An 18,056-nucleotide genomic window follows, 5' to 3' on the forward strand; every position below is an offset into this window, starting at 1 on the left:
AAATCTTTTTAACATGATATACTTGTTTATACATATCGGGTTTTTTCCACCCTATATGAATACTTTTCTTTAATTTTTAATTCAATTTTATTATTGGCGCGATCCAAAGTCGAAAAAGATTTACCACAATTATTTAATTACTAAATAATTGTACAACGACAGACAAATGTGAAAAAAAAAAAAAAAGGTGTAATAATAACAATAATATATATATAATAATAACAATAATATATATATATATATATATATATATATATATATATATATATATATATATATTATATATATATATATATATATATATATATATATATATATATATTAATAAACAAGACAAACTTTTTAATTAATAAAACCATTTTATTAATTCTAAACAAAACAATACATGTTTCGACTATCAATAGTCATCTTCAGTTGAAGTTTAATTTTTTAAATTTGTTTAAATACCTATATAGGTGATTTTTTCAATACCAATACAAAATGTAATTATCTGTGTACAAACTATTAATTTAATTACAAAAAAATACAACAAAAACTATTATAAGAATAACAAGTCATACTAAAAAACAAATAGGAAGTGACAAAAGAATAGGTTAATAAAAAAATAAAAAATTCATAGAAAGTAATAACAAAACAGAAAGTGTTAATTAGACATGGTTGACCTGTTTGTTCATACCAGGTTTTAACCATTCTATAAACATGCTTTCTTTAAGTTTTAATTCGAACTTATTAGATGCTGAATCTAAAACGGAAAAACACTTTTCATTTAATTGCATAAAACAATTTTCATTACCATGGAGATGTTTATAGATATGTGATTTTTTATCTCTCTTATAATGTTCAGTTATCCGTGTCTTGAGATGGCGAGTAGTTTCGCCTATATAACAGGAGTTACATCATGCACAAACGAATTTGTAGACCACGAACGATTTGAACTCTAGAGGAATAGGATCTTTAGAGGAGAAAAATTTTGAAACTTTTAGTGAGACAAAAACTGGTTAAAAATTTACAGAACAGCAATATCTTTTAACAATTTCTTCCTATTTTTTTTTTAGTATGACTTGTTATTCTTATAATAGTTTTTGTTGCATTCTTTTTGCTTTATATATATATATATATATATATATATATATATATATATATATATATATATATATATATATATATATATATATATATATATATATATATATATATATATATATATGAAGCAAAAAGAATGCCAAGGAAAAAAACATTACAATTAATCTAAAATGTTTCTATTTCTTAGAAGATTTATAAATTTGTATACAATACATTTTAATATTAGGCACTAGTGGCTGTTCATAGTTTTGTCTGTAGTGCTATTATATTAAACTTTTTCTATTATATAATTAAGTTTTTGTAAAATGTTAATTAGATTTCTGTTACTAAGAGTAACCATTGTGTTTTTTGATCAGGAAGTGCTAGTTAAAGGTATCATTTTTTGTTTGAACAAATGATTTTCATAAGATAATAAATTCTTTTCATTCTTAAGAAAGAAAAAAAGCTGAAAGAAAAGTTCCACAGTTTTGTTATTTGTTTTTTGGCAATCATATTCAAGATTGTCAAACCTGTCAGCTGTTAGCACGTTCTGCAACTGGATATTTATTAGATTATTTGTATACGAGTATTTTTTAGATTGACCATAGCATGCTAAACACTTTAAATATGAATTTAAATTTATTTTTCATAGTAGTCAATAATTACAAAACCATTGATGAATAGAAGCAACACCAGGCTTCTCTTTTCTACCGAGTTTGCATTGCAAACGAAGCAGCAGCTAATCTAAATGTAATATTTATAAAGATTTAGATGATTGGGGGGAAAATTTCTATTAATAAGGTCCACGGTGTTGGATTGAATATGAATTTAACCTAATGTAAATTTTGGGATGACAAAGTTGTTATTTATTGTGTTGTAAAAGTTGTAAAGCATTATGCGAAGTTTTTCTTAAAGCCAAAATGTTAAAATTAAAACGTTGATAGATTTTTTGACCGTTAAGAAATTCAACCATCAACAATTAAAGACCTCAGTGCAAAAACAATGTAACTTCATTTTTACAAATTTTTCAGGAGAATGAAAAAACGGGACGGCTGAATGAATAAGCGCAAGTTTCATAAGTGCAAATGGGGTAAGTGTGAACTAACATAAGTGCAAACATGTATAAGTGCAAACTGTCATAAGTGCGCCAAAAGAATTTGCAAACATTGGCATAAATGTTTTGCAAATATTAACATAATTTGCAATTATGTCAATATTTGCAATTTTATTAGGCGCAATTATGCAAGTTCGCACTTATGTCAGTTCTCACTTATGGCAGTTTTTTTACCTGCTTTGCACTTATTCTAATTCGCACTTATGTCAGTTTTTGTAAATACTTTGCATATATGCCAGTTTGCACTTATGCCAATTTCCACTTATGCCAATGTTTGCAAATTCTTTTGGTGCACATATGCCAGTTCGCATTAATGTCAGTTTTCAAAACGCATTGCACTTATGCCAGTTCGCTCTTACAAAATTCCCACTTATTTAGCCTCCCGGAAAAAAATATTATTTTTAAATGTCAGGAATAAAAGTATCATTTCCCGATAAGAAAGGTATATATGGCCCACATGTGGCCATAGTGCTTATAAGTGGAATAAAAATGTAAAACTATATTCTAGATAATTATCGATATGTAAACTGATGATTGGTGTGGCCGACATGCGGAACACATAATGCGGTCCACATAACCATTCCACCTAATGTGGTATACTCTTTAAATAAATACGTGCACAAATAGATGTGGTTATCATATGGGCTATTTATATAAAACAAATTATCTTGCTGCATAAGACTACATTTTAAATTTTAAAGTATTTCTCTTTTATTTTATTATGAAAATCGCTAGATTATCTCATGACGTCACACCCTTTTTAATTTAAGTGCTTTTTTAGTGAAAATTTAAGTTGTTGATATAGAATATAAATTTATAATTTAAATTTAATTTCTTATTTTGAAGAACTTTAAGTTTATTTTTTTATCATATAAATAACTTATATATCATTATGTTAATATTTAAATAAAATAAAAAAAATTAATTTGTTTGCACTTAATATAGATATTTTTAACAAAGAAAATATCTTTCATTTTGAGTGAAAAAATAAAAAAACTTTTAAACATATCATTTAAAACCAGCGGATCAACCTGTATCAACCGCCAAAAGTTATATATCATCAAACACCACTATGTTATTGATCTCATGGTTCAAAAACTGCCTGCCTTTAGCTGCCTAAACGAATACACTTCTAAATTCAAATAACGACGTCCACGTTTCTCGTTATAGCGTTTTTTATCAATTATTATCGATAATAATAAATTTAAAAGGAATTATAACAAAATAACTGCAGTTTGACTTCATAATAATTTTTTTAATAGACTTAAGTTTTAAAAAAAAACTTTTTTTATTGTTTTGGTTGCTAATTACTGCATAGTATTCACTCAATAAACAATTAGATTGCATTGATACCATTATTTGCCATTTTTTATGTTATCATTTTAAAGTAATGAAAACTAAATAAGATACGAAATTATGAACTTGCATTTTGTACAAGTTTGAGAGATTACCAATATTATTTATTTATTATTTATTTTAAAATTTCTGAAAACAATAAAATTAAACGTATTCGATAAAAAACGTGACAACAATCATTAGCGTTAGTCTTCGCGTTAGTCTTAGATGCTAATTTATCTAAAGAAACTTATCAGCATTTAAGAAATAATGCTCTTCAATTTAACTCTCTATACCCATCATACCATATAGAAAAAAAGGCTAAAAATAAATGCTACCCTGAAAACATTCAGGTCAGTGACTACTCTGCAGAGGTACAATTACAAAATCTTCTTTTTCATACTGTATCAAGATTATGTTCAGTTTATAGTGTTGTGTTAAATTCGTCATTGCTTAAAAATTGTACTACACTAATTCTAATATACAAAGCTGGCATTAATGGTGCAACAGGGCAATCTGTTTATAAACAATAGTCAGATGATACAAGTGAACTTAATACTGACGAATTGCTTTTTATAACTTGCTTTGTTCCTCTAGAATTATATTGTTTCAAAGATGAGAAGAACAGGTTGTTTAGAGATATCCGACACCATTGTCAACTAGTTACTGTAGGCCTCTCAGATTTAGATGTAGAAAAAAATAAAAGAGGTAGTTCTTGCAGAATATGAGTCAACTATGGCTTCTATTAATAATATAACATTATCCAATGTATCTGTTTTTTTGGAGGACTGTACAATGAAGGAAGTTGTAGAACAACTTTTGCCGTCATTTAAAACTTCATTCAATTGTAAATATAACAATGATAGATGGAAAAATTCAAGCTACTATTTCCACAGTTACCAACTCTTACTAATGCCGCTCAGTGTGTGGTGCATCTCCAATCGAAATGAAAAATGTATCTTTAATAGTTCAAAAAAAAACTTGAGAAGGCAATATCAGACATGGTGTTTCAACTTTAAATGCTTGGATAAGGTTTTAAGAATATATGCTCCATATCACTTACAAGATGCCAATTATGAAGTGGCAGGCTAGGACTGAAGAAGAAAAAAGTATTGTTAAACTGAGAAAGATTAAAGTTCAAGCTGAATTTCAAAAAAAGGTGAGTCTTGTCATAGAACAACCAAGAATAGGTGGGGCAGGTACATCAAACGATGATAACACAGCAAGGCGATTTTTTCAGCAATACGATGTCTCAGCTAATAGAATGAACATAGATGCAAATCTTATAAAAAGACTTCATATTATTCTGGCCACGATGTCATATGATTATGACGTTAGCTCATCAAAATTTAAAACATTCTGTTGGGAAACTTCTTTGCTATATGTAGACCTGAACTCTCGGTATCCTATGAACCAAACACTTCATAAGGTTTTGATTCATACCTATGAAGTCATTGAATTATTTACTCTTCCATTAGGTATGTTTTCTGAAGAGACTCAAGAGGCTACCAATAAGGTTTTTAAGATCTTTTGTGAAAATTTAACAAGAAAATTCGATCGAAAAAAAAACAATTTAAATCTTTTTCACTGTCATTTTATCTGCATCTGATCCTTTAATTTGCACATTTAGAAGGAAGATGTATAACAAAAAAAAAGTCTACCGCCTGGTGTCATTTAACTATTGCATGAGCCAACAACAGAATACTCTAAATAAAGTATAAATTTAGATAATATCCTTGTTGTTAATTTGTAGGGTGATTAACGGAATTTTTTATAAAATGGAAAAAATTGAAGTTTTTAAATAACTTGCGTAATTATGTATGCATTTCGCCATAAAGAATTTTTTAACAAAATTAGACTTTTACAAATTGTATATACACGGCTGGGGTAAGAAGAAGACAAATTCAGTCTTATCGCCAAGCCAAATTATGTGATAAAATTTAAAGTTTTTTCTAAACAAATGTTATTTTTCTGCAGATTGTGTTTTACAATGTAATAAACTATTGCTAATAAAAAAAGTTAATAAAATTTTTGTTTTGGGGGTTTTTTCGAAAATGTCACTTTTGACTCACTGTACAATGTTAGTAAATTATTAATGTTATTAATATTTTTTCTCCGACCTTGTTTATATTATTGATTGCTTCCGATTATGAGGGTGACTCATGTCGTATTAAAATAGCATTTAAATGATTATCACCTTCATTATTTGCCTCCCAAAATTATTGCAATATGCCTAGTGATTATGATTCTGATTTCAGTATGCCTCTATCTCTTAAGCCAGCTGCCATTTCTGTAAACTTTTAAAGTTACTTTTTTAAAAAACCAACTAGAAACAATTTAATGAAAGAAATTGAAAATATTTATTTTAAATGAGGAAATGTAAAATATATATTTAAATATGGGCTTTTTTGAATTACATGTCAACAAGTACGTTTTCTTACATTTCTTGAATTAGATGAAAGTTTTACTACATTTTTATAACGAAAAATTATTTTAAACATCATTACCAAGGAGCAAACCATTATTGTCAATACCACGCCATGCCGTAAGTATTAAACATGTTTCTTGATAAAAAATAATTTAAGTTAAAATATGTTAATATTAATATTAGATATAAAAAAATAAAAAATGACTAGAATTTTTTGAGAAAGATACAGCAACAAGGAAACTCTAATGAAAGCTTTATGTCATTACTAAATGATCCCGAAGAAATAAGTTTACCTTCAGTAAGCTTTATTTGTTTGTTGTTAAGTAGTATAACTAGTATAATTAAAGATAATTAAATTATAAATATTTTTATAAATGTAATAAACTAGAAAACAATATGTTTTCTAAAACTTTTTGTGTTTTTGTTGTAGTCATCTCTGAAGTTTTTGACACCCCCTCACAATACTCACACCAAAAATTCTACTCATACCCTCGCACAAATCACACAGTCAATTGAATATAGATTGGCCTCCATTGAAAACCTACTTAAAGGTGAAAAATCTGTTTAAATACATATATCCGTTTATCTCTCTTTTTAACACATAGAATTATTTATATTTGATTAGATTTAGTAAAATCTGTAACTTCTACAAGAAAAGAAATAAAGCATCTGACAGAACGTATGCCAATCGGTCATACTGATGAAAGTTTGTTTAAGAAAGAGTAACATAAAAGAGTTAGATGTCATGTTGTTGCAAAGTTATTCAAATGCAACTTAATAACTTTATTAACGTTTAACATATTCTTAGCTATAGAAAAAAAATGTTATACTTAAAAAACATTTAAATATAGTTTTATATTAAAAAATGAATGTGATTATGAAGTTTTTAAGTTACTTATTTAAAAGTAATTTATTTCATAAAAAACATACTGTATAAAAATTGTTATTAATAAATTATTCTAAATATTTCTATAAAATCATTTCAATTGGCGGATTTAAACCCCGTCAAGTGCTGCAAGAGACGGGGTAAAAAAATAATTGTATATATTGGTATGATGATGTTTAACACTCGCTTAATACCAGTTGCCGGTCTTTACATTTTTGTTATATTTTGTTGGAAATATAATTACAAATAACTTTACAGTAAAAACTATGCTTTGCAGACGTTGCGAAAATGGTTTTATAAAAATTGCTAATGTAAACTATACTTTGCTGGATATGAGAAAATTGGATAAGGTAATAGACGCATCCCGCATTCCAATGACGTTATGATGTAATGACATGAAGCAATGATAAAACGTAAATATCGAAATAATTAAATTCTCAAGTAGAAGATGTTATGGTAGATTTAAAAAATTATTCCACTGAAATACCAATTGTTTAAAAAACAAATAGAAATTCAAATAGCTCACCTAATTTGAAATCTGCAGATGAAACTTTAACATGGTGTAAAAGTTTAAAATACTTTCCACTGTTCACTATTAAGGAAATAAAAAATCATAGAAAAAAAAAATGCTAAAAACAAAAGTATTGCAATAAAAAAAACATTTGAAAGAGGTAAAAGATTTAAATCTGAACGATATATACCATTGGGTAGTATTTATATATAACCTAACGTGCATCATTGTAAAAGCAAAATGCAAAGCAAGCATGAAAAATGAAGTTCGTGATTTAAAAGTTTATATTAGCAGATTGACTTGCTCTGTTAGAAAAGCATATTACTTGTGCCATGCTTGAAATAGTGGTTATTGTATTCACGTGATGGCTTTATTATTTGAACTTGCAGAATATTCTTTAAATTTACTTAGTATGTACCTGAAGAGATTGCTTGTACAAGTAGATCATGGCAATGAGGCATTTCAGGTCATAAAACTGAAACAAATGAAAATCCTATTATATTTACAAATGTTTAAAAATTTGAATTTAAGCATGGCATTAAGCCTACTTTATATGATCTGAGGCGAATAAAATATAAAGAAGAAACTTTAAAAAGAAATATTTACAATCAAAAATCATATGTTGCTTTTTTAAATAAAGATATTGGTATTGTTCATTGCGTACCTGACATTTTTAGTTTTACTGAAAAATCATTTGGAAATTTTCCAATTGGTTCTCCTTTATCTTATCATTTCTAGATAAATGAGAGCTTTGAACTTACCACTAATATCGAAAAACTTCAAGTAATTTCCTACAATATGTCTAATATCCTACCTCCTTTACCTCTTGGCTTTTACCTCCCAACTGGGAGTATTGAGAAACAAAAAGATCTTTTGTTGTCAGTAAAAGTATCTTCTGAACAAAGCAGAAAGTATGAAAGTACAGATACAGTTACACAAAACTTTGGTTAAATCTGAGAAAACATCGCTTAACCTCAAGTAGTTCTCACAAAATTTATATACGCAAAAGACAATTTGAAACTCTTTTTCATCAGTTAATTAATAACACACAAATTGTTGATTTGCCTAACATACAAGAGTCTTTAGACCACGGGCGTGCTCATGAGCCACATGCACGAGAGAAATATATTAAAGTTTTAAAAAACAGATTAAATTGTAATATTTCAGTTAGGACAACTGGAATTTGCTTATCTGCGAGTCCGGGTGGTCTTGTATATGATAAAGAAGCTAAATATTAATTTGGTTTAATTGAAATTTAAATGTCTTAGAATGAAAAAGCACTTTTCAATTTCCAAATGTTTGAATGACAATGATTATTATATCAGATCATCACACTGGTTATTATACACAAATACAAATGGCAATGGGATTAAGCAATTCATAGGCTTGTGACTTTGTCGTGTATACATTTTTAATAGAATCGCTTTTATAAAAACACCTTTCGACAATCACTTCTTTTTTAAATTAATTACTAAGTTAAATGATTTTTACATTGACTAGTTTTTACGACAAATTTGAGACAATTATGTCTAGGAGAAGTCAACTCCAACTTTAAACACTCCCTGGCTTGCTTTTCTAGTCTGTCAACAGACTAGGAGAAGCCAACTTCGACTCTCCTAGTCTGACTCTCCTTGTCTGCCGACAAACAAAGAGAGACTCTCCTAGTCTTTTGTCTATTAGAGACTCTCCTAGTCTTCCGACACACTAGCAGAAGCAAACTCCAATTTAAAACACCCCCTGCCTTGGGTTTCTTGGTCGAGTAAAGGCTAGAGATGGTGTCTCGGTAAAAAAACTCATTTTAGGTAAATGCATCCAGCTACTGTCTTGTAAAAAGCCTCCTAGGCAAAGACTTAAGAGGTAAACAGATTCTCTCTGTTGACCAGCCTCGCCCCCCCCCCTTCTTTGTCTATTAGACTGACGCAGATGTATTTATAATACATTGTTTCCAGTTTAGGATGTTAAATGCTGGATCTTCTTGACTCAATGCATAGGTTTTGCTTGTGTCTCTGTTTTAATGACAGAGCAACTCATTCTATAATCTCCTAATGAGGGTACAGCTCTAAAACTCAGTTTTATGGTTCTGAGGCCGGCTGGTAGTCAGGTTTTCCGAACTCTGTGGTAGCTCACAGAGAGGCTGATTCCAACAGCTGTAAAATATCAGAGTACTAACAGTGCCATGTTGCGCATGAATGGTGTACCTGTTTGTACTTTTTGTATGCATTTTTGAGGTCACATTTGGAGCCCTTTCTTACTTTTTTTTTGCTTATTTTTTTTTTTTTAATTTATTTTGTAATTAAAAAAAAGAATACAATGCCGTTTTATATAAATAAAATTTACATGACTGGGGCTAAAAGAAGGCAAAATTTGCTTTATCACTACGCCCCGAAATTTGCCTTATCGCTACGCCGCTTAGGGTTCATTAATAGCAATGAGGCAATTGCTTGGACTATTAAATAGTGTACTGAGTTTTATCTATGCTTTGAGTCGAGTTCTTTAACAAATTTAAAAATGACTAAAGTGCCAAAAACTATAAAACACAAAAAACCATCATTATCACCAAGTTCTCTAAATCTATCATTCACTATTATTCGTGGTCTTCGAAGTAACTTTTCTTCTGTTGAGTCTTATGTATTGCAAAAATCAGCACACCTACTTGCCATTTGCGAGACTAATTTGAGTTCGACAATCTCATCTTACAATCTTAGTGTTGATGTTTATCTTCCTTTAATTTTTAAAGACTGAAATAATCACATGTTTGGCATGGGTATTTACATTTGTGAGAATTCACCCATCTGCCTGAAAACCAGATTTGAACTCACCAACTATTCTTTTATGCGCTTTCGTTTAGCATCACTTCACACTATTGCCTTTCTCATTGTTCAATATCGCTCTCCTTCATCTCAAGCTGCACTCTTTTCGATGTTATTTTTGATCAAATTAACAAAGCCTTATCTCTTTATCTTTCAGCCAAAATCTTTGTTGTTTGTGACTTTAAGGCTCAACACACGGAATGGCTTGGCCCTAGTGTCACTGACTTTGCAGGCGCTAAGGCCCACAACTTTTGCCTTTCTCAATCTGTTACTCAAATAGTCAACTTTCCAACTCGCTTTCGAGACAATTCTAATCATATACCTTATCAACTTAACTTATGTTTTGTTTCTGATCCTAGTTAGTGCTCAGTTTTCAACATACACCCTTAGGGCAAATCTGTTATTCCATCTCTCTTGTACGGTTCAGATTTTGTCACCTCACCTAAAGACAAAGCTGAATTGTTTGTTAAAAACTTTTCATCAATATCATCTCTTAAATGCATCAGCTGAGTTCAACCTAATATAGCCGACAAACAGGATGATCCATTGCTTGACATTCGTATTACTCCAACTTCTGTATCTAAAGAAATTTCCTGCTTATACTCTTCTACAGCTTGTGGTCCTGACAGTCCTGTTATAGTCTTGCAGAAGTATTCTCCGGAGCTGTAGTCTATACTTTCAAAATAATTTAACAAGTGGAAAGCAGCATCTGTTAACCCTAATATCAAAAACTTTGGAGAGCAATCTGACTCGTCTAACTACCGTCCCATTAGTCTTCTCTTTTATTATAAGCAAGGTTTTTGAATCTGTATTTAACAAACATTTCATTTCTTATATTGAATCAAATAACTTACTTTCTAATCATCAATATGGATTTGAATCTTCTCATTCTACAGCTGATTTGCATAAAGTAATAACCGATAGGTTCTATTGTGCATTAGATAGATTAAAGATAACGTTTAGCATGCTGGTCTTTTCCATAAGTTTTCTTCTTATGGCTTATCAGGTAACATCTCTAAGATTATTAAATCCTTCCATACGAATTGTTGTATAAAAATTGTCCTCAATGGACAGCACTCTTCTTCATATCCTGTAACTTCAGGGCTTCCTCAAGGTTCTATTCTTGACCCTATACTCTTTTTAATTTACATTAAATATCTTCAGAATATTCTCACACCTAAGGTGGCATTGTTGATGATACTACCATTTATTCTTGTTTTGAAAAAAAGCCAACACACTGATGATACTACCATTGTTGATGATACTGCCATTTATTCTTGTTTTGAAAAGAAGCCAACTCACTCATATTGCTTAGAGGGGGCATTTGAGCTTGAAAAATATCTCACTTCTGCTACAGCATGGGCTCTCAGTGTCTGGCGAAATTTAATTCAGATAAAACTTAATTTTTTTCAGCCAATTGTTATCGCAATAATCCAGATCTTTCTATATTTATGAATGGTAATGTACTCGATGAGTCATCTACCCCTCATCTTTTAGAATTAAGTCTTACCTCTGATTTTTCTTAAAAACTATATATCAAATTGACTACAAAATTAGCATCTGCTAAGGTTGTATTTCTTTATCGTACTCACAACTTTCTTACTCCAGATTCTATTCTTTATCTCTTTAAATCTCAAATCCTTCCTTGTATGGAATACTGTTGCCATATTTGGGGTGAATCTTCTAATGATGCCCTTTTCTCTTTTAGACAAGGTGCAAAAACGCATAGTAAATATAGTTGGACCTGCTCTTGCAGCTAACCCCTAACTATTATCACCTTTTCTATAAATACTATAATAGGCACTGCTCTGAAGAACTTGTTTTTCTTGTCCCATCTACTAAAATTAATTATTGTGTTACTCGTCATTCAGTTAAGTCTCATACTTTTACTGCTCCAAAATTTCTTATTCGTCCATTTTTTTCCTCGTACATCAGTTCTTTGGAATTCGTTTCCTTTATCTTACTTTCCTAATTATTTAATTTGCAATCTTTTAAGTCGTCTGGCAATTGTTATCTTACTCTATATTGTTATAGAGAAAGACTATAATTTTAAATTAACATAGATGTTTTTTCAGAAACTAGACTAATTAAACTTTATTAATCTGTATCTATAGATTACAACGAAGATTATTTTAAGTGAATTTAATAGTAACAAATTTTTTGTTGTACTTTGTGTATTCAGTAAATGTTAAAGAAATGCTCAATTTTTTTCTGATCTTTCACCGAGTTAAGTTTACACATTTTCTTTGCATCTGTCAAATTTCATCGATTTATTTTTAATAGCAGATACCCTAATTTGTGGAGCACTTTTGATACCTAAAATTCATCTTTCCTCAAATTGGGTGAAAGAGCGGGGGGGGGGGGGGGGGGGGGGGGGGGGTTGGGGGGGTGGGGGGGGGGGTGATAAGGATTTAATTTGCAAATAATATATGGTATATAAATATGATAATTTAGTCAAATTTAGAATAGGAAAATGAGCCAGAAAAAAGTGGTAAAAAAAGAAGGGAAACGGTAATTCAGTTATAAAGTTTATTTATTTCAACCTTTTTATCAAGCCTTTTTAAAAATTTTAAATAAAACCTTTTTAAAAGTTTTTATCAAGTGATTTTTTATTAAGTGTTCTGATTAGATCTAATTGTTAGATCGTCTAATAAGGAGATCAGGCAGGAAAAGATTAAATGGGACATAGAGGGATAAAAGTTTAAGAAAGTGAAAAGCACTTTTTTTCTTGTTTAGATGGATAAATTAATGAAAGGAGTTATTGTTCTTATGTTTAGTAATTTTTAAAAGTATCTGAGTAATTAGTTATTTTAAAAAACATTTATTTAATTATAACATGGTTTAGTCACATTTATGTGATTCTTTTATACATTTTCATTATCTAATATTTCTTTTTTAATTTTCTACTTATTATAAGTAAAAAGCTAAAAAATATAATATAAAAAGGAAATATTAAATAAAGAAAATATTAAGGAAACGTTAGGATGTTTAGAAATATTATATAATGAAAATAAGTCTTGCTCTAACCTTATTCAATAAGAGTTTTGATATTGACTTTTAAATAATATAAATAATAGTAAATTCTAATAGAAATTTTAAAGTTTTTTAATTATTGTTGTTGGTTTTATTTATATAATTATTATTAGCATGTTAAGCAGATTAACCACCTTGAGCATGTTAAGCAGATTAACCACCTGTACAATATTCTGAATGAATGTCTTACTCAATCTTCATCTCAGTGTTTTAATTATTCTAAATCAAGTTTAAATAGAAAACAACCTATGACAGGTTGAACAGATTATGTTAAAGATGCTCATAAGGCTGCTAAAGATGCGTTCTGCTTATGGCGTAGCTATAATAAACCAAAAGTTGGCCCAATCTTCAATCTTTTTAAAAATTCAAGAGCCTAATATAAATATGCCATTCGTTTCTGCAAAAAAAACGAAGATACTATAAAAGCAGAAAAGCTGGCTAACAGTTTAGCGAATAAGAACTATACCAGTTTCTGGTCTATCGTGACTTCTATTCGCAGCGATAAATGTAGTCTTCCACCTTCTATTAACTCTGCCTCAGGTCCTGATAATGTATGCCACATGTGGTATAATAACTATTCCACCCTGTTCAACTCAGTCAAGCCAGCATGCAATATAAATGACAACTTTATAGATAAACACTGTAATCTTCTTAAAGATGATGCCTTTCTTGTCACTCCTGATGAAGTCCAATCTATCATAAATCGTATGTCCTGTGGAAAAGCAGCTGACCATTTTGGACTTCAGTTGGAGCATTATCTCTATGCTAGCACAAATTACTTTAATATTTTATCTTTATGTTTTTCCTCCATGCTTTGCCATGGATACATGCCTATTGGTGCTTCACACTCAGTTATTTCTCCTGTGGTTAAAGATAAGAATGGTGACATCTCCGATTCTGCTAATTATCGTCCAATTGCTTTGGTGACAATTTTCTCCAAGGTTTTGGAACATATTTTTGTCTCACGCATTAATGAAAGTTTCACTGGGACTCCAAACCAATTTGGATTTAAGAAAAACCATAGCACTTTTATGCCAGTTCTTATTTTAAAAGATATTTTAAATTTTTACCTATCACATGGCTCAAATATGCATGTGTCATTTATTGACATTAGTAAAGCCTTTGATAGAGTTCGCTTTGATTCACTATTTACGAAACTATCTAAAATTATCTCTGGTGTAACTTTACGCTTACTTATTGTCTGGTATGTTGGTCAAACAGCTCAGATCCTTTGGGGTGGAATATTTTCCAAAACATTTAATATCAGTAATGGAGTGCGACAAGGAGGTGTACTGTCTCCTCTTCTTTTTAATATATATATTAACGATCTTAGTGTTTTACTCAATAAAACTACCGTAGGCTGTTGGTTGGGTCCTTCTCTTGTTAACCATCTTCTTTATGCTGATGATATTGTCCTATGTGCACCCTCAGCCAAAGGTCTCCAGATCTTACTTGATTTATGCTCCAGTTATGCTGTGAAACATGACATAGTTTATAACAATATTAGGTCTCAAATAATGTTTTTTGAAATTTATAAACCTCTTATAAATAGCCCTAGTTTCACATTATCTGGCATGGTTCTCACATACACTAGTCATTATAAATATCTGGGTCACTTGATCTCAAACGATATGCAGGATGACAAAGATATTTTAAAACACGTGCGTTCTATCTATGCTAAAGCTAACCTCATCCGTAGAAAGTTCAGCTCTACACAGATACAAACAAAGATTATGTTATTTAATGCCTTTTGCAGCCCAATCTATGGATGTCAGCTGTGGTATCTTTGGAGAAAAGACTCATTCCATCGCCTATGTGTTGCATATAATAATGCACTTCGCTTGATATTAAAGAGGCCACCATGGAACAGTGCAAGTGAATTATTTGTGAAACATGGTTCCCATTCGCTTAATGTTGTAATTCGCAAGCAACAATACTCCTCACTGTTACTGCTGCAGAATAGTGAGAACCTCGTCATAAAAGCTTTTGTTAACTCTGACAGGTTCTTGCTGTCTCCACTGATGTTTAAATGGAGAGCTGAGTTATATTTACAACACTTTAGTTTCTTATCTTTATTTTATTTATTTATTATTATTTCTTTTTTCTTGGGTTTTGTTTATATTTAAGTGCGATAGTCTTTGTTTTATTATAATCCACTTTATTTTACCCATTGAATATTTATTATATTGGGCCTTGAGCCTGTCAATAAATTTTGATTGATTGATTAGATTTTTATATAGATCAATTAGAGAAGAGTGTAAGGAAAGTTTAATTTTAATTATTCCATTAATTCGACACACAAAAAAGAGTTCAGCGTAGTGTTGCAATATTATTGACAATAATAATATTATCTTTTCTATAAATATTATTAGTTATTTGCATGGCAAGTGTTTCATTTTATAGCATTTTACTTTTTCAAATGAGTTTAGTTTCTTTTTTCTTTATATGATTTTATGCAATGCAGTAAAATAAACTTTTATAGTTAAAATTAATTAGCATAAGGCTATACAAAGTTTAATTATGCTATACCTTTTGAAATTTGTATAATTTTTGAATATAATAACTATATCAACATTTATGAACAATTTTTATCAACAAATGAGTAACATTTGACAATTTTTATCAACAAATAACATTTAACAATTTTTATCAACAAATGAGTAACATGATAACAACATTTATCAACAAATGAGTAAAACTTGCAAACAAATTTTAAAATATCATTTTCGTGAATTCTTTTTTCTTCAGTGTTTAGTGCTTAGTGTCTAGATGTGACCATGCATCTGCTTCAACCCATACTCGAAAGTTTGTAAATTATAGTATTTAAATGGAATAATTGATTTTTAAATTTTTTGTATGTATTCTTTAGTTGCATCTATTTCTACAACCACCGTCAAGTTTGTAAATTCTCGTAGTTTGGTACAACAAATGGTGTTACATGCAAAAAAGGTACCGCATATGGTGTGACTTGCAGAATAGCACAGCAAGTAGTGTGTCTTGCAAGATAAGTACTGCTAGTGGTGTAACTTGCAAAAAAGGTACTGTAAATGGTGTGAGTTGCAAAGAAAGGTATCACAAGTATTTTTATTTATTTATTTTTAAATTTATTTTTAACAATCTTAATCTCTAGGTTGGAGGGGGTTCAAACACTACCTTCACAGAAAGTGGGGCATGAATTGAAAAAAAGGATACACTTAGTTGTCTTGTAATGTGGTGCATATGTTTTCAAATTACTTCGTATCATTTTAGATAATAGCAATTTTGAATTTCTCAATCTTTTTTCACGCCCCTTTTTGTCCTGTTTAGCCCCCTTGATACATCCAATGGTTAGAGGTCAAAAAAAATTTGTATTAAAAATTTATTGTATTAAAATTAAAATAACATTTTGTATACAGAAATGACTAGTTTCACAAAAGAGACGCTCAACTATGGACGAAATATGTATTTTTGGCAGTGAGTATGGAAGTTCGATACCCCCTTTAGCCACCTGGATACGACCGGCAATTATAGTCTTGCGATGTGGTAAAATATGTTTAGATTATATCTAGAGTCTTTTAATTTGGTAAGATATATTTTTATGTAAATTTTTTATATTAATTTTATAATATTTTATACTTTTTTCTATAAATAATCACATTTTGTGCCCTTTTTTTTTTTACTTAAGTTGGAGGGGGATGGCACGCACCCATTTTCCTAAACCAATGTATTCGCCACTAATATATATTATAAAGCAGTAAAATATGATTTTTATTTATATTTTATATTTTTTTATTTATAATAATAGATTTCCTTTTTCATTATAAAGATACAAATATTTATGAGAATGAATTATTTTTGATAATAGGGTCTGTTAACTATCTCTTTCATATCTACACTAGCACAAAGATACAGCTCTTATATGTGGTGGTGGGGAAGGAGCAAATTATAATAAAATTTATATATAGAAATGACTAATTTCACATAAAAAGACGCTCTACTATGAAAGAAATATACTTTTTTAGGTAGTATAGGTGGTGGTTTTGAACCCTCTCTAGTCTCCTGGATTTTCCCGGTGGGCAGAGGCCATAATAATTTTGTAGCCCACTGTTACATCTATCTTTTGATACCAAGTTATTGGCATTTTAATAAGAATTAACAAAGTTATAACAATTTAAGTAAAGAAAAACTAAATTTTGATCACAGTTTCTTCAACAAATCCACATATCAAACTTTTGGTACTAAAAACGAAATAACTTTTTGTCTAATTGTTTGTTTTTTATAATTTTCACCTTTAAAATACCTTAAAATAATGTGTTTAGGGGTTTCTAATGATATATAACATTCTAGTATTAATTTAAAATTTTCATGCTACGTACCTAGAGAAGTTTCCCAGCCAACATTGACAGGCGGATACCGTATGGTTTTTGTCTGAGCTTACGGGAACGGGATTTTGACGGGTAAGTGTTTTGGTTTCCGGACGGGCCCCATATGGTAAAAAAATCAAGCGAATTTGCTTGATTGGGTTTTATCTGGCACTGCTTGATTCTAAGGGTTTTAGGTTGAATTTCAAAAGATATGAGGTTTTTCTTTAGATTCTATTAATATGTAAATGAACAAGCGGAAATGTGTTAAAATAAAATCGAAAGTGTTCCTTCTTATAGGTACGTGTGCAAAATTTTTAAACTATTCAAATATTTAATTATTATACATCATTGTAAAGAGCTTTAAATCAATATCACAATGGTGAAAATTTCTTAAAAAACGAATGATTCTACTAAAAGTTATGCCCATTTAAGTGTCAAAAATTCATTATAAGGAATGCTTAAGAAAACTGCAACCAACTTAAAAAATTAGCGTTCGGCTTACGGTAGTTTTATAATAGAACTTCATTGCTTAGT

The 18,056-nt window shown here is 29.7% G+C and overlaps 1 protein-coding gene across 1 annotated transcript; it reads left to right on the top strand.

The window, feature by feature from the left end:
- Positions 1 to 8,134: 8,134 nt before the first annotated feature.
- Positions 8,135 to 16,982, top strand: LOC136088250 (uncharacterized). The gene is made up of 4 exons (XM_065811935.1): positions 8,135 to 8,266; positions 13,293 to 13,434; positions 13,594 to 15,181; positions 16,964 to 16,982. Exons 1-4 carry the CDS (start codon positions 8,135 to 8,137, stop codon positions 16,980 to 16,982), a joined length of 1,881 nt encoding a protein of 626 aa, XP_065668007.1.
- The last annotated feature ends 1,074 nt before the right edge of the window (positions 16,983 to 18,056 follow it).

This window comes from Hydra vulgaris, chromosome 12, assembly GCF_038396675.1.
Source record: "Hydra vulgaris chromosome 12, alternate assembly HydraT2T_AEP".
Taxonomy (NCBI): Eukaryota; Metazoa; Cnidaria; class Hydrozoa; order Anthoathecata; family Hydridae; genus Hydra; species Hydra vulgaris.